The sequence below is a fragment of the Lethenteron reissneri genome, chromosome 15 (genome assembly GCF_015708825.2).
Source record: "Lethenteron reissneri isolate LAM-NWPU_2019-01 chromosome 15, ASM1570882v1, whole genome shotgun sequence".
In the NCBI taxonomy this organism is placed as follows: Eukaryota; Metazoa; Chordata; class Hyperoartia; order Petromyzontiformes; family Petromyzontidae; genus Lethenteron; species Lethenteron reissneri.
Window position 1 is genome coordinate 6,729,098 of NC_083793.1, and position 27,153 is coordinate 6,756,250.

The 27,153-nt window shown below is 47.2% G+C and overlaps 1 protein-coding gene across 1 annotated transcript in view; it reads left to right on the forward strand.

Annotated features, from left to right (window-relative positions):
• Window positions 1-27,153, forward strand: part of LOC133342645 (voltage-dependent L-type calcium channel subunit alpha-1D-like) — a 223,582-nt gene that overhangs the window by 118,682 nt on the left and 77,747 nt on the right. The window contains 4 exon segments of the mRNA XM_061551929.1: window positions 11,901-11,988; window positions 13,796-13,822; window positions 17,023-17,183; window positions 26,907-27,132. Of these exon segments, the coding sequence (XP_061407913.1) occupies window positions 11,901-11,988; window positions 13,796-13,822; window positions 17,023-17,183; window positions 26,907-27,132 (502 nt within the window).

Below are 27,153 nucleotides of genomic sequence, written 5' to 3' on the forward strand. Positions count from 1 at the left end.
GGCAGTCGTGACCTTTCGTAATCTGTGACCTTTCCTGTTTGCGCGGAACCCATTGCATTTGTTCTCAGTGGTATGAACCGCGAAACCTCCACACCCTCATCTGACCTGACCCCACTTTCTCCCCCTGCTGCCCCCTTCTTCCCCCCCCTCCTACCAACCACGGCCTCCCTACATCCTCAAAAAATGTCCTAAGATTGCCAGAAATGTGCCATACTGATCTAGTACACTATTAACAAAGCTCATGATTCATCAAACTAAGACATGCTATGTATATTTCTGCGTGGAATATGTAACGCTCTCCAACATGTGTTTGTTATGAAAAATATTTACTCGGTATTGAAGTTGATGGGGGGTAGCTGTTGGAGCAAAACCCGATTGCTCATTTGCAACGAGCACTTTTTGCTCTGCTTTGTGTCTCCCACGTTTTTCGGCCAACACTTTGATACATCTAACCGGTTTTCAGTCGAGTACATGTCTCATACCAACGCACCTTTATTCCAGAGTTTGGTTCGTATTGGATCATTTTAACGAAAGGCATAGTTAGAATCAGGCTTTGTATTCGTACTCGGGGAATCCGATGAGCTATGAACCACTTTTTCACAAATGTCCTGTTTAAGTGCCGTGCCCTTCCCCCTCACTGGTCCAGACGGACATGGCAGACAGAGCCAGTGCATTAATGCTTTATAGCCACAGTTGAAAGCATTCGAAACAAAATGATGCCTGTTCTGCCGTTGGCTATACAATGGACATTAAAGTCCAAGGAAAATAATGCATAAGAGCAGGCAATTGTACATCGTGTAATGGCACACATCTTCCAAGTTCAAATAATATCCGCAACAGTTCATTTGAGGCTACGTTATTTCTCAACTGAGGCTGAATATTCCTCTAATAAGACTCAAACACCACATTGATTTAAACAGCAGGTGCACGTGTAAAACAAAAATTTAATTTAGCTAACTAATTGAGTTAATTAGGGTACTCGGGTGAAGGTAATTCAAATGAGTGCAGCAATAATTGTTTCTGTATTGAAATCAGATCATGCGGGTTTGCAAGATCATCTCTGGTTTGTCTTGAGGCGAGGAAAAACACCGTTGCTTTCCCGCAGTTTATAACCAAAATTTACATAGAAATGAGACAATCCAAGTCGTCATCGTGTGGGAAAGCTTCTTGTCATGTCCACAGGGAAACAGTCCCTCGGAGATTGAGATTCATACTTGCATCCAGCATTTGACAATGCGGTGCCTTGCAAAGACTGTCAAGTTTAAAAGAGTGGTTCTTAGAATAATGCTACTTTTATTTTGCGTTAATATCTCTTGGCTACTGTTTTCAGGAACAGGTTGCACCCATTATCATTGGTTTGATTATCATTGGTATTAAACAACTACATTATTGTTTTTATCCAAGGTCTAACAATATTGGGATTTATTCCTGATAATATGGTGAGATCTCAAAAGCTATCAGAATATACATTTTTTATTAGAATCAAAATATGTATTTATACTCGAGGAAATCCGATGGGCTATAAAGCTCTTTATCAAAGCTGTCCAGTAGGGGTGGGTCAGCCTGCATGGCATCTGTATGGGTGACCACCATGCACAAATAGGTTGTTATTAGGGCTTGTGGGCTATGGGGTGGGCAGCAGAGGACACTGCAGCTGCATCGATTGTTGTACTCTACTTATACGCACCTATACTTGCAGCCGTTGTGGCAGGACCTGCTTGTCCCGCATAGTCCTCGTCTTGCAGAAGATGTGGATGTCCTTCCTAGATCTTCGTTCGCGAAGCCAAGCCATGATGATGACTTATACGCAGGCACAACTATTCTCTCGACCTTCAGCAACCCGTACTGACCAGCATGGCGAATAAATACAAACAAAAAGCCAAACCCGTAAGCCTCACGCTTCGGTTATCGGGGATTGAGTGACAAAAGATGGACAACAAAAGGTCCATATGTATGTATGACACGTCCACAGAGTGTCTGCTGCGAAGGGAAGTCACAAAATCGCGGAGGGGGGAAGCGTTCAGTTGCTGTGAAACTTCAGTCGAAACACGAAGACGAGCGGTCAGGAGGGGAACGCTTTTGTGCCTCGACAATGCACGCGTCAATTGAACCGTAACTCTCCCGCCCTGGCCTGAAGACTGGCTGAAGAAAAGAAAAAATCTATTAATTGATGAGCTCCACCCGTGGTCAACAGTGGCGTTACCTTGTATCGCTCACGCCTCCGGCAACGAGCGCGTGCGTGTTGTTGTGAACGCGTGTCGTGCAATGGGCCTTCGTGGTGGGGGAAATCCTCGCAGTAGTGTCCGTTAGTTTCGCGAGGAAAATATCGCGATCGATAACGTGCCCCCGTTAGTTTATACGTTTGTTCGATCACGTGTGCCACCAACGGTGTGGTTTTCTTCATTTAGTTTTTTTTTAATATATATTAAAGGTCTGCAAAATGTCAGCCTTCGTCTCCCACAAAGGCTGACAAAGATCACGTGTACAAAGTATGAAAACTAAGAATAGGTTTTACGCTTGCTGGCAAGAAACACATACAGTACTTGTGGCAAATTATTCAAACAAACATGCTCTGATAACATATGCATTGTCTTTGAAACTGACTGGCCTACAGTAGATAGAGTCTTTACACCATTGGAACCTCATTTGCCAGTAGAAAAATATGATAATTGGTTTTTGACCCTTTTATCTGGCAACAAAACTGACACCTTTTTTTACAAGGAGTCATGTTTGCATAGACCACAATACCTGCAGTCGTAATGCAAACAAAAAACATAACTCTGATAAAACATAACTCTGATAATACATTATCAGTGTTATGTTTTTTGTTTGCATTACGACTGCAGGTATAGTGGTCTATGCAAACATGACTCCTTGTAAAAAAAGGTGTCAGTTTTGTTGCCAGATAAAAGGGTAAAAAAAACAATTATCAGTAGATAGAGCCTTGTTAACTACCTTGCTCTATCTACTGTTGGGGCAATTGCATTTAGCGAGCACCTATTAAGGCCAGGACAGTGCACATGATGGTGGTGAGGCCTAGACCATGCCTAGCCACCTTTGTCTCCTCATTGCTGATGTTCGCATGCTGCACCAGTTACTCGTTTTCCTAGGAGAAACCCACGACAAAGTGCAGATACCACTCATGTTGTCCGCACACTCAAAAACACTTTAACATGTGTAAAGAATTTCGATTTAAAGCTTTCGTGACTGCAGGGATTCATCTTCTTGGTTCTTTCGGTAAAGTCACGTAGAAGGGAAGTAATAAAAGAATACAAATAAAACATAATAAAATAATTCTCACGACGTTTCGGCCACGACGCAAGTAGCCGTCCTCAGGTGGAGAACAGGTCTGTCGATTCTACGTGACTTTACCGAAAGAACCAAGAAGATGTGTAAAGAAGCGTGGACAAATTTCATGCTTGGCATTACATGAGGTGAAGGAATGAACTTTGCGGATTAAAGTACGCAGGTTATAAGACGTCATTCAAACTGTTGAGAACAATAACTGGGCTCGGGCATGTCACTTGCAGGAATGTTGACTGATGGTCAAGCGCATTCATGGAGTGGCAGCCAAACGGATGGAACGTGTCCGAGAACGGTGACATCCTCTCGTTTGCAGGTGGATGTTTGCGTCGCAGGATCATGAGATATTGTGGCGGTTTTGGGGAGGCTTTCACCTGGAAGTGGATGGATCATGGCTTGAGATGATGGTTATGGGTGAAGAGGCGATGGCATTTTAGGAATTCCATGAACTGTAGCCACGCATTTACATTGCAATGAAATGTTGTTCAGTCCTGCAACAGTAGCGCATCTCAAATCATTCTGCATCTCACCCACATTCCTAGCGTACGCAAAAATAGCCCTCTTGTGCGTAGTTTTGGTTCATAGCTGCAAATGCATGTATGGCTTGATTAAAGTACAGTATTCATCTCATTAATTGACAGATTAGTCAAGATAAGTCGTCGGTATACACAGCTGTCTAGCCTTTCATGACTTATTAAAGATACTTGGGCGTTTGTTAAAATTAGAAGAATATGCTCCGAGCAAAAGTGGTCCATCCATTTATGATTTTTATCATAATTAATGTGGCCTTAGTGTAGACAGTGTTGGTTGGTGGACCGCATACATTTGTGAGATTCCCAAAGGTGTTTACGATATGTTAGTACAGAAAATTGGGCTTTCTAGATCAGGGGTCGGGAACCTTTTTGACTGGGAGAGCCATAAAAGCCAAATATTTCTAAATATATTTCATTGACAGCCATATAGTATTTTTAACGTATAATAAATTAAATATGTCTTACTTTTAATGCGACTTTTGGTCACGGGACCCGTGACCCGAGAAATTTTATCTTCAAAACTAATTTCTGTTTACTTTAAAATGACACAGTATTATTAAGCAATATCACAAGTATTTTAAAATCAGTTCCAAACTGATTTTATTATTATTTTTTTATTATTATTTGTTTCAACTCAAAATTGTCTGGGAGCCATATGCCGTCACCGGAAGAGCCATATATGGCTCGCAAGCCATAGGTTCCCGACCGCTGTTCTAGATGATTGTATACATTTGCAATGTAAATGCATTCAAACTAAATGATAATGATTAAATCGACAATTTCAGTTTTTTTGGTGGTGACGAGGCCCTGGGCAGTGACATGCCCCAGCGGAACCACGTTCGCAACTTGGGTCCAGAATTTCGCGGTTCGAGTAAAGCGGCTGCCCTGGTTATTGCCGCAGGTGTTTTGAACAGTGAAATAAAAAAAAAGAATTACGTGCCATCTGCCTTCACAGTGGATGTCAAATATTCCTTGGCATCATCCGCAAGAGCCCGGTAATGGGATTATAGACACGGGGCTATGAGGTGGCCACGTGATGCTAGTGCTGCCACCCAATTTGTATGAGTGAATTTTCCCTGGGCACTCGTGTTTTCTATCAAACGTAAAACATTTCTTGAAAAGCATTGGTCAGAATTCAGCAGGCAGGGATCAAATATATTGATTGATTGTGTAACCTTCTTACATTGTTCGTATTATATTAATGCTTGGGTCTTTTATTAAACGTATTTGCGTATCGATTAATAAATAGCGATTCTTATGGCCAAGTTGCATGCATTAAACCATGCATAGTAACATTATCAATGTTGTATTTGTATATGCTGTATGTAAGTAGTTAGTGTGATCCCTGCAACTACTCGAGGTTAAGGATGCTGCAACCCACCATACAATTTTGGTTTTAAAAAAATGTGATTCATGAAGCAAATTAAGACAGGAATGTAAGAGGGGAGTGGGGGGTAAATAATTATATGTCTAGTTTAAAAACTCCAGTCTGTTCTATAACGTGGTAGTTGCGTTCCTGAAGAACACCGCGTTTTGGAAAATCTCATTAGAATAAATAATATAACAGATGCAATGCGTATGCAGGCTGAACAAAGGTGCGTGGGTAGCATCTAGTACGCCTTTTGGCGTCATCTGGTCCAACACCAATGGAGACTAGGCTCTAAGAAAAGCTGTCTCGGGTGTGGACCAATCAACTTCAAGGACAGTGCATATCATTATCATCATCAGAGTTGTTTCTTTTTGTTTGCATTTTGACTGCTTGTGTTGTGGTTATTGCAAACATGATGCCTTGTATAAAGGTGTCAGTTTTTGTACCAGTTTAAAGGGTAAAAACCTATTACTAGCATCTAGAAGCATCCAGCAGCATCCCGCCTTGTGCGATGCTACCCTTAGGCAGCCCTACATCCGCTTATTCCTCCTCGCACGACGTAGTTGTGTTCACTCAATCGCGTTATATCCAATTCCCATCTGCGTTATAAAAAACGTGTTCCCTCCTACATTCCCCGTGTTATATCCAATTCTCGTCATGCAAACACGCGTTGGACGAGAACAGACAGAATCTTGGCAAAGTTGTACCATGACGCCGGCACGCAAAAGGGCCTGCTCTTGAAAAACTTTGCCACGGAAGTTCTTTAGCAGACCACACGTATTCTCATTGCTGATACACACGCGCAAGTAATAACCAGGGCGGCCGGTGGATTTGAACCGCGCACCTCTGCAACAATTAACAGTCGCCGCTCAAAGTTACATTGTGGGTCACAGTTTTTAAGTGAATACAATTCAATCGTAGATGTCGTTTGCGGAGGGCCTCCGAGTGATGAATCTGCCCTGCACACACGGAAATTGTTTCCCACGCTGGCTTCTAAAGCCAGAGTGTCTCGTGCGAGGGCTGGATATGCGGTTCTTTGATGGTTAGCAGCGGAGCGCGTTCAATCAAACATTTATCAGCGTGAAAGTGCAGTAACTTCACTTCCAGTGACTTGCGATGGGTGTACGGGGAGGACATGGCGTTCTATGCGTTTCACACATTTGTTCTAGCCTCTCCGATTATAGTTATTATTACGTGGTTTTCGCATTGAACCCGCGTGTTTGTTCTGCGCGATGCTCGACGTTTCGCTCCGCCCGCCAGGGGCTGCTGCGTCTTCTTCTTCAGGAAATTGAGTTAATGCACCAGTGGCTTGAAACAACAGGCAGCTGCTGTACAACGCAACAGCTGGGCACACCTACCCAGTCGCGTTCATTGTTTTCTCCAGAATAAAATAAATTGGTGCACCAGTTAGTTGGTTAACAGGTTGCATGTGGTGGGCTAAGGGGCCGTCCATAAATGACGTCACGCACCTAGGGGGGGGGGGGTCAGACATTTGTGACGATGTGTGACGGGGGGGGGGGGGTGAGAAATGTGACGTCACATAAAAATGCGCAACTTTAAATAAATATAGACAACACGTTCTGTCTAATTAAATAGACTTTTTAATAAATGTTTTCTCCTACAACATGAGTGCAGCGCCACATTAAATACGCACTACAATGACAATAGTTTAAAGCGATTTGAAGCATCTTTTATTTTCAAAATGGAAATATGGTTTTGGGGGGGAAGGGGCAGAGCTTTGTGACGTCATATTTGAGGCGCGGGGGGGGTCTGACTTTTTGTGACGCCGTGTGACGATGGACGGGGGGGGGGGGTGAGTAAAAAATCCTACAAAATCGCGTGACGTCATTTATGGACGGTCCCATAGTGGTCGCGCACGCCTTCGTCTCAATACCGACAATCTCCACCTCCGTACCGCGAGCGCGCGCACCCGTACGGGCAACAGTTCACGCGCGGGCCCGCAGCCTCCAAGCGCGTGGATCGACCCACTTAACTCGCTCCAACAGCCACGCGCGGCCCGCGGCACGTGACTACCACCACCACCCTCGGCCCCGTCGAGACTGGCAGCGGGCCAGTGGAGCTCTTAAGTGGAAAATCACTCAGGAGCGCAGCGCGGCACGCTCCTTTATTGGCCAGCTTGCACCAGATACCTGAAGGGCTGTGGGGATGGTGGCGTGGGTGGGTGACACGGTCCACTGCTTCAACACCAGACCCCCACCCACCCATCCACTCACCACCCCCTTTCAAAGTTTGCCAATTAACGAGTGAGCGCGTGGCAGAAGGAGAGAGTGGAGAAATGGCGAGATTTGGTCACGGATTTAAATTTGCGGGGTCTGACATATTTTTGTTATTATAATTGTCTAAAGGGCACCGCGCCTCTTCGTGAAAGTGACCAACCGCTGGTACATTTTGTGCTAAATCAGCCGGTCAACTTCGCAGCAGGCGCCACGAGACAATTATAACAGTGGCCGCCAAGGAGCCGCAGCGATGACATCGGCGAAGGAGCCGGTACTGGGCCTCCCCTAGGTCGACTCGGCCTCAAAAGAGTACCTAGTGGGATGAGTAAACGTCGCTGTTATGGGAGACAAAGGCGGCCGGGCGTAGAGTTGGCTTACCCACCATCTCGTGTGCAGTGCCGGCCTTCATAAGTGCTCGCTAACAGCACTTGCCCCAACAGTGTGTAAAGGCTACACGGGGGGGGGGGGGGGGATCTTTGTCTTTAGTACATCGTAGGATTGCAGGAGGCGGACGTGCCTAGGGAGGCCTTCATACAGCAGTGAATTGGTCATGGCTGATGACGATGATTGTGACAGTAATTATTGCAGATGGGCACTAAATATTGACTTCATTGATTAATATAAAATCCTGCTGATGCCTCATTTCAAGAATAAAATATACTGTACTTGATTAACGATTCTTCAAAATGAATAAGGAAAAACATTGCCCAATCATTCAGTTCTGGTGATCTTATATTGCAGCGTCTGTTGTGCTTTATTTTTGGTTTTTCATCGTTCTCATCTGTGTTGTTGATGTCACGGTGTGCGTTGTGTGTGGTGCGGCGTGTAGGCCCGGTTTGATTTGTGGTTCATGTTGCGTGCTGCCTTGAATGACCCTAGGTGAATGACCCTACGTGTCACCACCGGTTGTCAGTGTTTCCAGGACCATAGAAAGAGTATTTGGCAAACAAAACCAATTTTCCTAAAATTCTAAGACATCACATTGAGCCCTACCTTTAGAAACAAACCAAAAAAACTGGCTGAAAGCAGCGCATACGAATTTCCAGCGGGCCAGCCACACTTATTAACGTTCCCAGCAACAGCTGCGTGGCAAAGTGACTGGCCATCTGCTGTGAAAATGTTTATTAACTGCTCAAACTTCCAGCAGTTCCCAGTGTAAGCCAGTGGAATTTGGCATTTATCAACGTCGGCCATTAGCCGAAACCAGGGGTGGGGAACCTACTGCTAGGAGGCCGAATAAGGTCCGTGACTCATTTTAAATAAGCCCGTGGCCACATGAAGCCTGCCAAATCGAAATGGCCCACCACATTATTTTTTAAAACATCACTGCAACTAAAAGAGACTACTTTAACACTCTCGGTGTAGTGCTCGCAGTCACTTCTGTCACTTGGAAGGTCTCTTGCAGCGGCAAACGTGCCTGAGGTGTGTGTTTTAAAGTATGTCCCGCACAAGATATTTTGAATATCTTTTTCAGCCTTCAGTTGGAACAGTGGTGCAGACCTCTTCAATCCCACCCCACCTCTGTGCACGCAGAAGTGTAAATGGGTACACCCACAGTTAGCCAATTGACAGGTCATACTCTTAGGTTTTTTCGGTAAAGTCACGTAGGCAAAAAATAAAATTAAAATTAATAAAAGTAAAATAAAAATCACGACGTTTCGGAGGCAACACAAGCTTGCGTCTTCAGGTGGAACCGTCACAGCACGATTGCTTTATCAAGTTTACTTGAAGTTTACGATTGCTGTATCAAGTTTACTTGATACAGCAATCGTGCTGTGATGGTTCCACCTGAAGACGGAAGCTTGTGTTGCCTCCGAAACGTCGTGATTTTTATTTTATTAATTGTAATTTTATTTTTTACCTACGTGACTTTACCGAAAAAACCTAAGAGTATGAATCCTTGCAGTCACGAAAGCTTCAAATCTAGAATTGACAGGTCTATTTGTCACGAGGTAAAAACAATGTGGATACCCCCACCTCTTCCAAGATGTTTGGTCAACTTGGAAGAGTAGGCAATAATATTTCTCGATGGAGCTCACTATATCTCCCTCTCCGCCAGCAGTGGCAATAAGCAAGCAATTGCGGGGCTCCACTTTTACCCTTTGCAACCGAGGCCCATCGAGTACGGAAGCGGTTACCCCACCCCTGGTCGAAGCGATTAGTTAATCTCTAAGTGGATCGACTGTTTAGGGAAATGGTGGGCAAGATGCCAAATACTGCGGTCTCAAAAAACCGACTTGCGTTGCTTGTATCCGGTAGCGATTCGCTTCGATAGAGCTTGATTGTTGCCTCGTGTTGTCGATGTCCTGTGTCTGTCTCCCCCCACATGGACTAACCCTGAGTATCCCTTTGAAGGGATAACTTTGGCCGATCTGACCGATAAGAAGAAGGGAAGGTTTGCTTGGTTTAGCCACTCCAATGAGACCCATGGTAATGCTGTCGCATCTTCCTGTGTGGCCTTTGTCTTTGTCCTTGCATGCATTGCCCTCATATATGTACACACATACATACTGTGTATGCAGTGCGTATCCTTATACGGTATGTGCATGTGGTTTATATATATAGGGCGGTTTGTGTTTTGCTCTGTCTGCTGTGAGGGTTTATCATTCTGTTCTGTCTCCAGTGCCATGTCTCTTCTGTCCTCTTGCACTCCAATGGAACCTGGTGCTTTTCATCCAGAGATATTATATATTGGCTTGCCTGCCTTTCAGTTTCATTTGGAGATAAATACTCCGATCACAGCTAAATGTTGCCTTGTCCATTCAAACTCAGCATGTGCAGTTTGAATAGAACATTTGATCTTCTTCTGGGGCAGGAAAGTCCATTCTCCCAACGTGTGATTAAATCACTTCCTCATTTCTGACGTGTGCTGTTGTCAGTTTTTCAAAAAATACTTACAAGTGGCCTTTGATTGACGCTTATTGGCTTGAATTTTGTTTTTGTGTGTTCTTCTATTGTGTGAGGTTTTATTTTATTCTGCTGTTTCGATGTTAGTGTAAATTAAAATATGAAAATGTTACGTGGAGCATAAGGCGTGTTGCTTAATGTGTAAAATGTGTTATTTATCTTTGCAAAAAGGGAGATTTAACATTTCTATGGAAATTTCTGCAGTAAATTCGCATAAACTTAACATTTTGTTACGGCGAAATATGTTGAATTATTTTATAATCGAAATATACGTGGTCCACTTTCACTTGTTTTACGTGTTTTTACAAACTGGTGGATTATTTATCATTGAGTTAAACTAAGACTGCTTAAAATGTTATCAGTAAATGTCTCAGTTAGTATTATGTATGACAGAAATGCGCGTGTGTACCAGCCTGGTGAGCACTTCTGAATAATTCCTCATCCACGGCAAAGTAAATATTTAATAGCTAGATTTGATAAGCTGCTCGTTGGTGGAGGGGAGGGGGGTCAACACAAGATCAAAATTACATTCGGTGCAAATTCTTTCGGAGAAATTGGCGACGCACAATTCGGCGAGCAAAAGTGCATTCGCGTTCGTCTGTCGCCTGCAGATATAAACATATATTTTCTTCTTATTTGGTGATGTTGCTGCTCCTGCATTGGCCGTGGTGCACACGCACACACACAAAAAACCAAATAAACTCAAATGCGTTCGTCAACAACACTGTGTGGTCTAAAAAGTAAAAGTACGTAATAAGGTGACATTTTGGAAAGCATTGCCTCTAATATGCTTTTCATTTAAAGGTAGTGTTATTGACAAATGCGTTGAGTTTTTTTTTGTTATTCATATTGTCCTAATTTTCTGAAAACCTTTTACAAATAGTCTGAGCTAAAATGTTTAAATGCACATGACGAATTTTATAAATAAGTTAGAGCCTTTGCAAATAAGAGCGTCTGATTAAGTAAAGCGTTTTAATAATTCTGCAACCTATGTCACCGCAATTTTGGTTTAACAAAAATTGTGGTAAATGGGGCACGATCCTGATGCCCGTGCAATTTTTTAAATACAGATCTTGCCACTAGATGGCAGACATATCACATAATCAAGGGAAGAAATCCTTGCACAACTGCACATTCGAAGAGCAGTGAGCTGTTTATCATTTGTGTTTTAAAAGGGTGTATAGACGAATTAAATGTAGCAAAATAATAAGCGGCAATTCAGTGACAGCTGTATTTAGGAAACATTTACAAAGTAGCTGCATTGACACACAATGTATTTCCCTTTAAAAATCACACTGGCAACATCGGTTACAGAATAATAAAAAAAATTATATCAAAACACTATTACGGTCACGTCACTGAATCCGATTAATAGAATTCCGTACGCATAGGCGACTGACGAAACCGATTTGAATGACAGCAAGTTGTGATTGCGGCACACGATTTGCCAGGCGATCTCGTTCAGAAGCGGTGTGCGGGGCGAGCCATGTGGCGTTGCATGCGCGTGTGGAGAATTCCCCACGAACAAACACCACTCCTTTGTGTCCACAGCGAGCATCCCCGCCAGCGATGCCGACTCCGTCAACACGGAGAACACAGCGCATGAGGCCGAGTCCCTCTGCTGCTGCGTGCGCCTCGCGTGAGTCCTCCGCTTTGTTGTGCCGTTCTACTCTTCTCTCTCAGCCTCCGCGATCCAGTCTTCTGTGGAATGATGTAGAAGCGAGCGGGAAGGGAGAGGAGGAGAGATGAAAATGCGCGCGTGAGAGAGGAAGCGATGCGGCCGAGAGTTTGCGGTGGCAGGCGCTGAGCGGTCTGTCACTCAGTCACGTTCAAAACCTTAATGGGTAGTTGCGTTACACAGAAACATCGCCATCTGTTCGTGGCCAGCCATCATCAATCTAGCCTCTTCACTTGCGACGCCCCAGCTCCTAAAAGTATTCGGTCATTCGGTCGCTGGCAGCTCATGTGCAGCCCTCCACACCTTTCCCTTCCAGAGGGAACCCATTCCGTGTGTGATCTAGGCAGCCACAATTCATACGGTGGCACCCGCTGAAAATAACATTAACCTGTTCTTTCTTATTCAATAAATTGTCACAACTAAGTGTCACAATGCTCATAAAGAATATATCTTAACGTTATGATGAATGTAGCGGCCTTTAGTAGAAGTTTCATGAGTCATGTGAAATCTTTCCAAACAGTATATATGAATCAAAAACACATGTGATTTGATGCATGTAGATTAATAACACATTTTAATCTCTTGTAAAAAATTGTTCTGCTCTTGATATGGATAAATTATAGCTCTGAGATTCAACAAATCGGATTCACTATCATGTGACAAACATTGCACTCATCTGATAGAGTGGGCGGTAAATGTCTGCATTCTATTACGTGCACCAGAGGTCAATTGCTCGCTTTTCAACGTCTCTCCTCCTTCTCCTCCTCCGGTTTGCTGATAAACCAAATCAGTCATCATATTTGCCCATGACGTGACAACTTGATTTGATTGGCTCTGTCGGGTGGTGGGGGATTATAGTGAAAACATTACATTATACCTATACGATGATCTATAATCCAAAATTAACCTAATCATGAGTCAGTGGCATATATTTCGTAATGAGGTATTATGTGTGGCTTAAAAGCACCTATTTTCATTGTGTCCAAGCAGTGACTTGAATTGTTCTTTAAAAACTGACCCTGATATAGATGTCATGTTGCTTTGTATGCGAAGAGCATCATGTTTAAAAGGGCTGGTGGAGAATCATATTTACGTGTGTGTGTGGTGTTGCAGAGATAGTGTGTTATGTACGGGTTTTCTTTGGGTACTCTGGTTTCCACCCACATGCAAAAAATATTCCACCTACATGTAAAAGCCAAAAAGACCAAACCCTTCAACTGGGAAAGTATTGTTATTAATAGATGGTGCAGACATACGGGTAGGTAAAGTTAGTTGTAAAATAAATAATTTGTGACAGAATTGCTATTCCCTAAAAGTCAGGACGGGAGTATAGAGATTTGAAATTTCTAATGAAAGTTAATTTAAATATTTATTGTTTAATATTTTAATACTTTAATTAGCTCGGGGGTTTTGTTGTTGTTGTGATGATTAATGTCCAAAATTTTACCCACAAATGAATGAGCTCTCATTAATGGAGACGAGAGTGTCAAGTTTAGTTTCCCCCCCAAGCTTACCGCAACTCCTCTGTCCTAATTAAAACGCCACACTTTATGATTATACTTTATGGGATTAGGCGCTGTTATTTCACCCCGATTGCGGTCCAACACATGTCACGCAGTACGTCCTGAGCCGCTAATACTCATCAGTGTTTTATGCGCGATGTTTGTTAAGTATTGTGTCTTGCTTTACAGTCTTATGTGCGTGTTTGTTGGGTTTTTTAAGACGCCATTTTGTTTTTCCATTGTCTCCATTTTGTTTTGTCTTGCAGATTAGCAATTTCTAAGTCAAAGTTCAGGTATGTTGCACCTAGTTTTTATGATGCATCAATGTGTGTGTGTGTGTGTGTGTAGCACCGCGGTTGCTAAGATTCTATATTGCCAGAAAGCAGAGGAATGTTGCTCGCTCTGCCGTGTTGTTTTGTTGTGTCTCATTTATTCCCATGTTACTTTATTTGCGTAAAATCACAACAACCAAGGTTAACATAGTGAGCGTCTGTCACGATAACTCATGAAAGGCCGTTTTAAATTTTAAAACAGCAAAACTCTGAAAATGCTATGAGGAAGATTTGAAAATAGGTGTCTGGGTGCCTCATAAATTAGAACGCTATGCTGAAAACACTGAGATATTGGGTTTGAATCTGGGTTTCAGTCGTTAATGGTCTCAGCTTTATCAGGGATAATTAAATAAGAAAAACTCATTATATAGTTAGTTTTCTCCTTATTTAGTGAAAGTCCAGCTCTGGTTATTTACCAAAATCAGTTTGAGATATGAAAACACTCTTTTCGTGGCACAGGGAAGGAGTGTACCATGAGAGTGAATGAAGAGGCATTTTAAAGTGACTTCCCAAGTAGTTATAGGACGTCATATTCCAGAGCTGTTATCTAATAGTGTGGGGATTAATGTCATGACATGATATTGAGAGCACAATTGTTATATCACTTGTAAAAAAGAAACATCATCTACATAAAAATAAAAACGACTTTGACATGCGCTATTTGATGAGAAAAAAATAGCTATTCAATGAAAAAACATTAAATAAAAGGTGAAATAAATAAATACAATTATTAGCTTTTTAATCATTATTACAAAGGGTTGATTAAATTGTAGAGTGAATGATAATAGTTTACAACCACATAGAGTGCCCAGTGACCCTGAGATCGATTACCTGGATAGGCAAGCCATCATTAGGCATGATTAATCCCCTGCTGCATGAATAGTAATTGATGCACAAATATGGCATTTCAATACTTCAACAAATGACAGTGCCTTGCATCTCATCTCAACATTTGAAGGGGATCGCCAGTGGCAGCTGTCCCTGCGTGGTGCAATGTGACAGCATCGGCCTGAAAGTGGGCCTGAGTCTTTTACAGTAGTAGGGAGCGATGATTGGGATACGTAATTCCAATTAACTTTTTCCCGTTCCGAGAGGGCTTCAAGTAGCAGGGTGAGTGTCTCGTTCACCGCTGAACCTCGGAACGTCCAAGCGGTTCAGTGTTAATGTTAATTAGAGGCATAGCGCCGTTGTTTTTAAAGACATTGCACTGGTCGTAGCGAACCGTAGCGACGCGACCACACTCTATGATAGCTGGCACCAAAATGTGCCACACGCACTCCCACATGGCCTTGTGGGAGTATTGGTACCGATAGTTGTTTTTTTCCCGATGACATACGCGTAAATATATGTGTATGTCATCGGAACAGGAAAGGGTTAAGTAATTTGCAGGTAATACAAATTTTTTTATTCTATTTACAATGACTCCAGTACACAATGGCCTACTGCTTTTGAATTACGTCACAGGATCTTTACCATGCACTATGAAGCAGACAGCACTTCATTTATGGTTAATACACCCACAGTGTTAACCAGAGTGGCCTGCCCGACTTAAACTTTGGACCTCTGCAACAAGCGGCGAACACGCTACCAACTGGGCCACGTCACCACCTCAAGGAAGGCCTCCCATTGCCATCACTCACGATCCGGCGATGTAACAATCAATCTTGCGCCTGCGCGTCAATTGATTTCAGTGCTCCGTCTCCTACGGTTGGAATCTTCTCGGGTGCGTTCCATCCTTTTGCAGTCATTATTGTTGACCGTCGGCCATCGCCTCTTGCAGCGGGCATGCCCAGATAATAGTCTGGTATCCATGGGTCAGGCTGTAACAGATAATGAAGTTCCCAAGTTTTTGAAGCCTCTGTAATTATTCAAAGAGTGTGAAATTGTTCGTGCAAAAAATGGTCAGGCTGATTACGTGAACCTTCCCCCCCCCCCCCCAAAAGAGGTTGTGATATTTAGTGATTTTTGATGGCACAATATGTTCATAACCCGTAACCAATTGTGATTTCACGATGCTGTCACATGAATGGGAGGCGTTGTGGCCGTGAACTAGATATGACGTAATTTATGGAGAGCAGAGCAATCGGTGAGTATCTTATAAAATTGAGTCAGGCACGCACATGCTATCAACAGAGCATAGGCAGGATATAATGAAATCTCCTCCTGTAGTGAAACAAGGCACTTGTGGGAATCAGTACAGCATGTAGGTTCCTGGTCTATGCCTGCGTTATCCTCCATTATATGCGTGGGTTTTCTCTGGGCACTCTACATGTAAAAAATACTCAATAATGGACAAAAGTCCAAACACCACCGGGTAGGATCATCTTGCACAAGAGTCGTGAGACTCAGCGCTGCTTTCCAGTGTAAATAAGTGTAAATAACGAGCCATCGTTACTTCAATGTTGCGTGGCATATCGATTAGTTTACTGGGCTATTAACTCGGCGACCGGCCTGATATTGATTCCCAGGCACGGCTAACATCCGTGGCGAGTGACATCTGAATCGGTCATGGGTTTCCCCTTCACTAACCTACACTGATCAGCATGGTGAGGTATGACGAAAAAACAACCTGCTATGCCACATGGGCATGCAAAGGCCTTCATCCAACAACGGTGGATTGACAAAGAGCTGCCCATTTTTATGCTGATAAATGTGTCAACAATAAGCTGTAAATTATTATCCTTGATGTAAACAATAATAAATAAATAAACATTCTAACAAGCATGGTGGGCAGGCTGGGGGGTTGGTCCTGAGGCAGTGGTGGAGATTTGACATTGCTAAGACCGGGGCCATCCTCACCACAGTATGAATGGCCCTACTTTTACCTTCCCACAAGGCGGTAATCATTTTAACACGTGGGCTACTCACAGCAGGCGCCCGCAAGCCAAGTTCGGTCCTCCGGCTTTGGCCACAGGTTGAGCGGTGGGTTTTTTTCTCCCGAGCTCTCTCGCCACTGCGCGCTCCTGCGGGCATCTTCAGGAGTTGAAGCGAAGACGATGCCCGCAGTAGCGCGCGGTGGCGAAAGTGCTATGGAAGAAATTCTCAACACGCAGCTGAGCCCAGAAAAGGCCACCCTTGGTGCTCATTTGATTGACCCCGAGCGGGATGATGTACTGCTGAGTCGACCACAACAAGTCCTAGGTGCTCCGTACCCATTGCAGCCGGCGGTGGCGGAGGTGGAACCGGTTCTGCAGAAGGAAGACACGTCTCACGGTGAAGTCCACTGGCTTCTACTGGGTCGTCATCATCCTGGTCTTCCTCAACACGCTCACCATCGCCTCTGAGCACTACAACCAGCCTGACTGGCTCACCCAGGTCCAAGGTAACAGCGGGCAGTGCACATTATAAATGAGTGCCCGTACAACGAGGCGTTGGGCATGAACTGACCTTTTTTCATGGTCGTCATTGTTATTGCTATTATCGTCATCATTGTAACAACCATCGTCAGTTGATGACAATGAACATTGCTCAAGACGTGACTTCATAATCATCATCAAGATGATTGATATTCTCGTCACCATCTCTGTAATCACCAGTGGATGACATGCAAATTACGACTTCATAATCATCATTATCATAGTCGATATTATCACCATCAGCGCCTTGAGATTTGGCTGCATTTAGACGGTGTTAATGGAGGAGAGTAATCCAACGGGAGGACATCGGTAGTGCAGTGGTTAACACATTGCGCCATGATGCTAGCCACTAGAGTTGTATTCCCGGCCATGGCTAACATCAGTGGGTGAGTGATATGAGCCGGTCATGGGCCCTCCCTAACTGATATTTCATGGGAACGTTTTCATTCCACAATTGATTGACAAAGGCCATACATGATTTCATTTTATTTTATAAATCCAAAGTTCTATCACTTTCCTAATTATCATCATCATAATCATCTATATCAGGGGTGGGGAACCTTTTTTCTACCAAGGGCCATTTGTATATTTATAACATTATTCGCAGGCCATACAAAATTATCAACTTAAAATTTGCCTGTTATATTTGGTCAAACATTTAATTAACTCACCCCTAATGTGATGGCTGGAACTGCATCTCTTTGGCGAGGCGTGTGATGTTAGCTGGTGTTGATGATGTTGCTACTCGCAACTGCTTTTCCAGGTTTGCTCCTAGATTTATTGAATTTCGAGTCCCGCCTGCGCTTGCCTTGGCAGGGCCACACCAAATGATTTCGCGGGTCTTATACGGCCCGCGGGCCGGATGTTCCCCACCCCTGATCTATACAATGAACTTACAATTGTCATTTTTAACACCGTCAGAGGAAAATGTGAATATCATCATAACTGTCATTATAATCAGCTATTAAAAATAATCGGAAAAAACTCATACATATGAACTTATTTCGCACTGTACATAGCCAACCATGCTATTCGGATGTGCGATATAACTGGTATTGACCAAATGTTCTGATGCTGAAAAAAATCGCCCACAAATTACTAAATTTGGATTACACACCAGCAAACATTGCCCACTCGTGCAAAAAAACTTGGCAGGATCCTCCTAAAATGGAGCCTTGAGACTCAGTTAGGCTTTCCTGTGTAAACAGGAATCGTAATAAAAAAAGAATCACCATCATCATCAACTATGGTGGCACTTAATTCGGACGTGCCTTTCAACGTAAGAAACCCATCAATAAACCACAACTCACCAAATCAATCGGCGATTAAGGCTTTGTTGAATCAAGGGACAATAATTAAATTAGCGTGGCAGCAAGGCACAGAATGTTACAAATACGGTATATTGGGTTGCCAAACAGTTAAACATCCTCTTCAGGAGGTAGCTGTTGCCTCGCTTTAATAAAATTTTAAAAGGACAATGTGTTCACAACATTTTCACACCTCCTCTCTCCATGCATTCCCAATTCAAATCTTAAAAGAAAAGCAATGAACAGTATGTTCTTATATTCTTGGTTTTTTCGGTAAAGTCACGTAGAAGGGAATTAATAAAATAATAAAAAATATTAAACAATAACAATTCTCATGACGTTTCGACTGCAACACAAGAAATCATCATCAGGTGTGAAATGCACAGCAAGAAAATTTGAAACAAAGTGACGGTTTTTCCTAACATCAGCACCACAGGAAAACCCGCCACTTTTTTTCAAATTTTCTTGCTTTGGATTTCACACCTGATGATGATTTCTTGTGTTGCAGTCGAAACGTCGTGAGAATTTTTATTGTTTAATATTTTTATTATTTTATTATTTCCCTTCTACGTGACTTTACCGAAAGAACCAAGAATATGAATCCCTGCAGTCACGAAAGCTTTAAATCAAAAGAATGTTCTTAGTTTGTAGCGCTCAATAGAAAGCACTTTCTGGAACTCCTGCCACCCCCTGCTCATTCAAACCGTTCACTCCCGCTCCCTCTTCAATCTCAGACTTTTATTCGCAAAATCAATCATGAATCATATTCCACTTGTCTACTCAGGAAAGCCTGGCTGAGTCTCCATACCTACGTTGTAGAAGTTGTCCTTCCAAGATGTCTGCAGTAGCGGCTGTTGCTGGTGCTTTTGTGTGATCCCAATTGAGTAATTTGCAGGTACATTTTCAGTATTGGGCGGTTTTAGCCAATACCCATTGCATTCTATGGTTTTAATAATAGGGTTTTCCCCCTTTTTTTGGCAACTAAACTGACACCTTTTGCAAGGTATCATATCTGCCTTAACCACAATACTTGCAGTCAAATGCAAAAAAAAACTATTCTCTGATAATGTATGTGTAGAGGTGTAATTGCGCATGGCTACGAATGTTGAGGTGTGATTATGCATGGCCACGGATGGCCAACAAACACAATGGGCGGGGTTACGGCCGTACACAAGGGTGGCGCTAGCACCGACGTCCGCATGTGTATCCCCCACGGGCCCCCCCTCGGGGGCGAGTCCTATAAAAGGTGATGAGCTCGAGGGCTCGGGGTCGGGACTCAGCTATAACCAGAGAAGACGGAAGACCAGCTAGTGTAGGCCCCAGAGCTCCCCTGGCTCGCTGTCCTTATAAGGGCCGACCAGGGCAAGCCGGTGGCGTGGCCCCGAGAGCCCAGACGAAGCTGGTCTGGTGACTCAGGGAGCCGGGATCCCAGCTTAACCAAGCTGGGACAGATAGCCTCCCCTAGTCCCGTAGTGGAGGAATTGGTATAGGTTAGAGGGGTTAGCTGTCGAGAAATCCCTGTAGCCCAGTGACCTGTAAATAACTGTGTTGGTGTAATAAATAAGTGTGCCTCCGATCCTGTCGTCAAGCCTCCATATACTTACTACATCTGGTGTCAGAAGTAAAACGTCCAAACGATGGACACACGAGGGACGACACGTACCAAGGAGTCGGAGATGGAAGACGCCGCGGCCGATTCAACACCAGAGATGGCCGGGGTCGGATCGGAGCAGCCGGGGCCAAGTACGCCCGTGCCGCTACGACAAGAGGGGGGGGATGCGTCGGCTGAAGGACTCCGGCTGGCCCACTCCCGCCTGGCGGAACTGCTCTACGCCGCCGCCGCTGCGTTGGAGGAGATCACGCGGCTGGGGGCTGGAGGGGCAGCGCGGGTCGACGACAGCAGCCGGCGCGCGGCAACGTTTCCCGCCACCCCGACGCGGCTGGCGGTTAAATTTCCCGCCATCTCTACAGTGCGAGCGGACGGCGGGGCCGGCCCGCGTCACGTGACTGCTGAGCGCCAAGCACAAGCCGTGACATCATCAACACCGGCCGGCGCGTCAACATCGGAGCGACCGGCGATGCCATGTGCACAGCCCGCCCACACTGTATCATCGGCGGGGAGCGACGGAGAGCGATCTACAGCCACGGACGTCGCCTTGCAGCAGCGTCTGCCACCTCTGAAAGAATTCGTAGGCGCAGACGGAGACTGGGGCGGCTTCAAGAGACGGTTCATCGCTCATCAGGAGATGGCGAACTGGACGGACGCCGAGGCTCTACGCGCGCTGCCAGCGATGCTGGACAACGACGCCCTGGCTACCCTCACCTCGGCGCCGAGGGAAAAGCGCGCCACCCTACACCTGGCGTTGCAGCTGCTGTCAGCCGTCTATGGGCCGCCTTCGGACTGCAGGCAGCTTTTCCACGATCGGCGTCGGGGCACCAACGAATCACCTCTGGCCTTCCGGACTGCTCTCCTGGCTCTAGCGAAGGCTGCTTTCCCAAGGATGGACGAGGAAGGAGTGGATGCCATGGTGGCTGAGAAGCTGCTGCTACTCGCTGATGAGCTGGACGTCAACGTCCTGGCTCAAGACGACTCAGAGATGTCGTCCCTGCTGGTCGCGCGCCACATCCACGGGGGCTTGCGGTCCCTTCGTCGAAAGGCGGCAAAGGGGGCGGCCAGCCATGCCATGGCGGCTACCGCCCTCCCATCGGAGGAGGTCTGCGGGGTGGAGCGGCGAGGGGAATGGAGAGCGGCAGTACCACAGGCTCGGAATGGACCGAGCCGCCAGGAGCAGCCCAGGACATCGGGGGCGCTCACACGCTGCTACAACTGTGGCCTGCAAGGCCACGTTGCGTCAGGATGCCGGGCTCCCCGTCAGCGCGGGGCGACACCTCGTCAGGACGCCACGCCGTCTCCTCCCAAGCTCCAGCAGAGAAATACGGCGAGTCGCGGCACCTCACACGTTTGGCCCACGCACACATCCGACACACACTCACGCGCCCAACTAAACAGGGCTCCAAATTCCCCATCCGTCGCGCGCGATCGTTCGGTAATGCGGCGGGCGCTCCAACCGGGTCAGTGGTCGGAGCTCGCCCATCGTGTCGTTGCTGCGTCGGCGGGATCTTCGGTCGTGGTCGGTCACATTGATGGGGTAGAGGTGCGGATTTTAATTGACACAGGGGCATCGGCGACCATTATATCTGATTTAATTTATAACATCCTTCCCGTTCAAAGTCGTCCCTTGCTCCCTGTTGACGTGCCGTGCTATGCCGCTAACGGGGGCTCTCTGGGCATTATTGGCCAAATCCGCGCCACTATCTGCATTGGGGACATTAAATTATCCGGGCCTGTTTTGGTTTCCTCCTCACTCGCGGTTCCGTGCCTGTTGGGGACGGATTTTCTGGCCAAAATGCCCATCCGCATCCTTATTGACCAAGGGTGCATTGAGCTCCCATCGGGCCGACGCGTTACATTTCTGTCTTCCCCCACCACGGAGCGTCGGGCGTTTGCCACCGTGCAGGCGCTCGTCACAAAAACTGTGCGCGTGCCTCCGGGGGCTCAGATGCTCGTCCCTCTTAGATTGCGTCGGCCGTTTAATGAAGGGGTTGCGGATCGGGGGGTCTTGTTGGGACCATCTCGGGCCGGGGTAAATGGACCAGATTTGCTCGCGGCTCAGACCATGGTGAGGGGGGATGGGGACCCCTTCATTGCAGTCCTTAATGTGGGATCGCGAACGGCCGTGGTTCCTCAAGGGACCGTGCTTGCACACGCAACGCCGGTACCCTATGAGGAACCACTCGTGGGTCAGGTATCCACCGATCCTCCGTCGCGACCGCATTCGGACTGTGATGACGGTTGGCTGGATGCGCTTTGCGCGGGTTCAGTGGACCTGTCCGACTCGCAGCGCGCGCAGCTGCGAGTTCTTCTGAGCGAATTTGCTGACGTTTTTAGTCAACACAAATTTGATATTGGTTGTACTAAATTGCTGCGACACCATATTGACACGGGTGACAGCGCGCCAATCCGCCAAAATCCCTTTCGGTTGAGTCCCGCCGAAAAGGATCATGTCAAATCGGCTGTTGATGACATGCTAGCCGCCGATATCATTTCCCCTTCCAATAGCCCGTGGGGCGCGCCGATCGTTTTGGTGAAAAAACACGACGGATCACTGCGGTTTTGTGTCGACTTTCGGCGTCTGAACAAAATCTCTGTGGCAGATGCGTACCCGCTTCCTCGAATGGATGAGTCGCTCGATGCCTTGGCGGGGGCGCGATTCTTTTCCACCCTCGATTTGCTATCTGGATTCTGGCAGCTTCCTCTGGATGACGAATCAAAACCTAAGACTGCTTTTCGGACACCGCAGGGTCTCTTCCAATTTAACCGCTTGCCGATGGGTTTACATTCTGCGCCGGCAACTTTTCAGCGGTTAATGGAATTGGTCTTGGCAGGGTTGCAATGGGATTCGTGTTTGATTTACTTAGACGATGTCATCGTCTTTAGCAAATCCTTCGAGGAACACCTCCAGAGGTTGCGTGCTGTTTTTCTCAAAATGCGGGCTGCCAATTTGAAATTTAAACCACAGAAGTGCCATTTACTCCGCGAATCGGTGCGATATTTGGGTCACATTGTTGGGCGCTCGGGGATATCCACTGATCCCGCCAAAACGGAATGCGTCAGCTCCTGGCCGACTCCCACCTCTGTGGGAGAGGTCAGGAGTTTCATTGGGTTCGCGTCGTATTATCGGCGATTTGTGGCTGACTTCGCTACGATTGCGAAACCTTTGCATGCCTTGACGTCCAAGGGAGTCAGGTTTCATTGGGGGCCGGAGGAGGAGGCTTCTTTTCGCGCCCTCCGGAATGCTTTGGTGGGGGCGCCGCCGTTGAATTACCCGGATTTTTCACAACCCTTCTTGCTCGATACAGATGCAAGTAACACGGGCATCGGGGGCGTGCTGTCCCAGCTCATTGGGGGCGTAGAGCATGTGGTGGCTTACGGTAGTCGGGTACTGTCTCCAGCCGAACAGCGGTACTGCGTTACCCGTCGGGAATTATTGGCGATTGTTTATTTCATTCAGCAGTACCGCCCGTATCTGTACGGTCGGCGGTTCACCGTCCGTACAGATCATGCGGCCCTACAATACGCCCTGCGGGTTCAACAACCATCGGGCCAGTTGTCTCGATGGTTGGAGATTCTCCAAGACTATGACTTTGTCACCACATATCGTAAGGGTCTCCGCCACACGAACGCTGACGCCCTGTCGCGATTGCCACCCACTTCGGAGTGCGCGTGCCTCTTGGGTTCGGGGCGTTGTAGGTCTCCGAACGTCACCACCGATTCGGTCCTCGTGGCCGCTGCCGATGCACCTTCGGTTTCGGGTCCTATCGAGCAAGAAGGGAGGGATTCGTTGCTGGGGTTGTCAGTCGCGGAATGGGGTCGCCTCCAAATGGAGGACACCTCCCTCCTCGCTCTGCGCCGTCGCGCCGGGGGGATTGGCCAGGGGGTGGAAAACATTGACTCGTGGGGGTTGTTCCAGGGACTTTTGATGCACTGGAATGGTAAAACCCGGCGCCAGCGGCTCGTGGTGCCTGCTGCTTTAAGGGGTAAGGTGGTATGGGCTGTTCATGAGCGGCTTCTGCACTTGGGGGTTCATAAGACCTTTGCCACGCTCCAGCTAGATTTCTTCTGGCCGGGCATGGAAAAGGACGTGGGGGACCTCTTGGGGTCGTGCACGCAATGCGCGCAGAGGAAGCCACCTGCTAGGGGATCCAACCCTCCGCTGCAGTCCATAAAAGTTTCCAGGGTTAACGAGCTCGTCGCTCTGGACATACTTGGCCCATTTCCCGCTACACCCAGGGGCAATAGGTATTTACTAACGGGGGTTGAATACTTCACGAGATGGCCTATGGCCTGGCCCCTGGCGAACCAATCGGCAGCAGCCATCGCGGAGGCCTTTGTCCAGGGCTATGTCCTCGACAAGGGTGCTCCGGAACGGCTGCTTACTGACCAGGGTAGGAATTTTTCTGGTAAACTCCTACGTGAGGTGTGCGACCTCTTGGGTACGGAGAAGGTTCGGACCTCTCCGTATCACCCACAAACTGACGGGATGGTGGAACGGCTGCATCGGACCATCACGTCCATGCTGTCCCAGCAGGTGTCGGTATCCCAGACGGATTGGGACCTCCGCATAGCCGGTGTGTTGCAGGCCTACAGAATGGCTCCCCATGCGGCCACCGGATTTTCCCCTTTCTTTTTAATGTATGGGCGCGAAGTTAACCCTCCTGTGGCGACCCAGCTGAAGCTCTCGGCGCTCCAGGCGAAGTCTAAGTTGTCCGAACACGTTAAATTTAACATCGCTCAATTGTCTGAGGCGCGGGAAGCGGCCGTGCAAAATTCTGAACTCCGCCAGAAGGCGAACGAGAGGCTTCGGTTGGGGCGGGTGCAGGTGGTCAAATGGGTACCAGGGGACAGGGCGTGGTTGCACTGTCCTCAGGTGCCGCTGGCAACCTCGTCGAAATTGGTACGGCCGTGGCGGGGGCCAGTGGAGGTCGTGCAGGTTTTGCGGCCGCAATGTGTTCGCGTCAAATGGGGGAGGCGCCGGTGGTATGTGCACCCCTCAAGGTTAAAACCATTCGTCACGCCGCCCCGGGGTTCACACACACACACGCATGGCCAAACGTGTGAGGGTGTCGCCGACTCCCCGTCGTCGCTGCACTCGCCTAACCTGACGCCAACTGTTCCGCCCCCAGGTGAAACAGGAGTGACGGGCCCACGCCCACCAACCCCTCCCGGAGGGGTCGGGGGTCACTCGGCAGCGGAGCCTGACCCTCTTGCACCCGGACCGTCAACAACCGTCACTGAGCGTGCCGGGACGGACCCTTGTGACGGACCCGCCGCGAGAACGCGCGCCAAAACGCGCAGACTTTTGTGAGGTCGGCCGTTGGGGGGCCTTGCGGACAAAAGGGGAGGGGTGTTGTGAGGTCGGCCGTTGGGGGGCCTTGCGGACGATGGGAAAGGTGACGTCCGGAGTGTATATATATGTTGGTTTTGGGGTGTTATCCGGGGGGGGTGCGTCGGGTTATTTTTTTTCTCTCTCTCTCTCTCTTCCTCTCGTTGTTCTTGTTCTTGTTAAAAATTACGCGAGGCACACACACGGGGTTTTTGTGAGGGATGCACCTTTATTCTGATTTTTTTTTTGCAGCCAGGGACGGCTGCGAGCTGTACAGGGGGGGGTGATGTAGAGGTGTAATTGCGCATGGCTACGAATGTTGAGGTGTGATTATGCATGGCCACGGATGGCCAACAAACACAATGGGCGGGGTTACGGCCGTACACAAGGGTGGCGCTAGCACCGACGTCCGCATGTGTATCCCCCACGGGCCCCCCCTCGGGGGCGAGTCCTATAAAAGGTGATGAGCTCGAGGGCTCGGGGTCGGGACTCAGCTATAACCAGAGAAGACGGAAGACCAGCTAGTGTAGGCCCCAGAGCTCCCCTGGCTCGCTGTCCTTATAAGGGCCGACCAGGGCAAGCCGGTGGCGTGGCCCCGAGAGCCCAGACGAAGCTGGTCTGGTGACTCAGGGAGCCGGGATCCCAGCTTAACCAAGCTGGGACAGATAGCCTCCCCTAGTCCCGTAGTGGAGGAATTGGTATAGGTTAGAGGGGTTAGCTGTCGAGAAATCCCTGTAGCCCAGTGACCTGTAAATAACTGTGTTGGTGTAATAAATAAGTGTGCCTCCGATCCTGTCGTCAAGCCTCCATATACTTACTACATATGCATTGTCCTTGAAACTGATTCGAGCCTAGTCTCATACGGTGTTCGATCAGATGACGCCAAAAGGCGCACAGTTCAAAGACAACGCACTATCAGAGTAATGAGAGCATAAATTATCAGAGTATTGTTTTTTGTTTGTATTTGACTGCAAGTATTGTGGTTAATGTTAACATGATTCCTTGCAAAAGGTGTCAGTTTTGTTGCCAGAAAAAAGGAGAAAACCTCTATTAGTATATTTTGGTACTGGCAAAGGAGGCCTCATGTTGTATGGTTTTGTTTAGCAATTGGAGGAAACCGGAGAACCCAGAAGAAACGAATCTAGAACAGGGGGAGAGCAGAAAGGTGCTCGAGTCAGGAATCAAACCCAGGGCATTCTTGCTTTGAGCCACGAGTGTTACGACTGCGCTACCCTGCCGCCCAAACACTCCACACTTTCCCCCTTCGCTGCTGTCTGTGATTGCCGTTATTATCCACCATCAACGGCGACCCCGTATTACGTTGCGAATGAGCCGAAGGAGAATCAATTCTTGGATGAACCTGCGAGGGTCAGAATCGTGATGTGGACCTCTCTCAGCAGTCTCCCCACCCACCCACGTGCTGTGTTCCCGTGTGCAGACATCGCCAACAAGGTTCTGCTGGCGATGTTCACCGTGGAGATGCTCACCAAGATGTACAGCCTGGGCCTGCAGGCCTACTTCGTGTCGCTCTTCAACCGCTTCGACTGCTTCGTGGTGTTCGGCGGCATCATTGAGACGATCCTCGTGGAGTTCGGCGTCATGTCGCCCCTGGGCATCTCCGTGCTCCGATGCGTGCGCCTCCTCCGCATCTTCAAAGTCACCAAGTGAGCGACTCGCGGATTGGG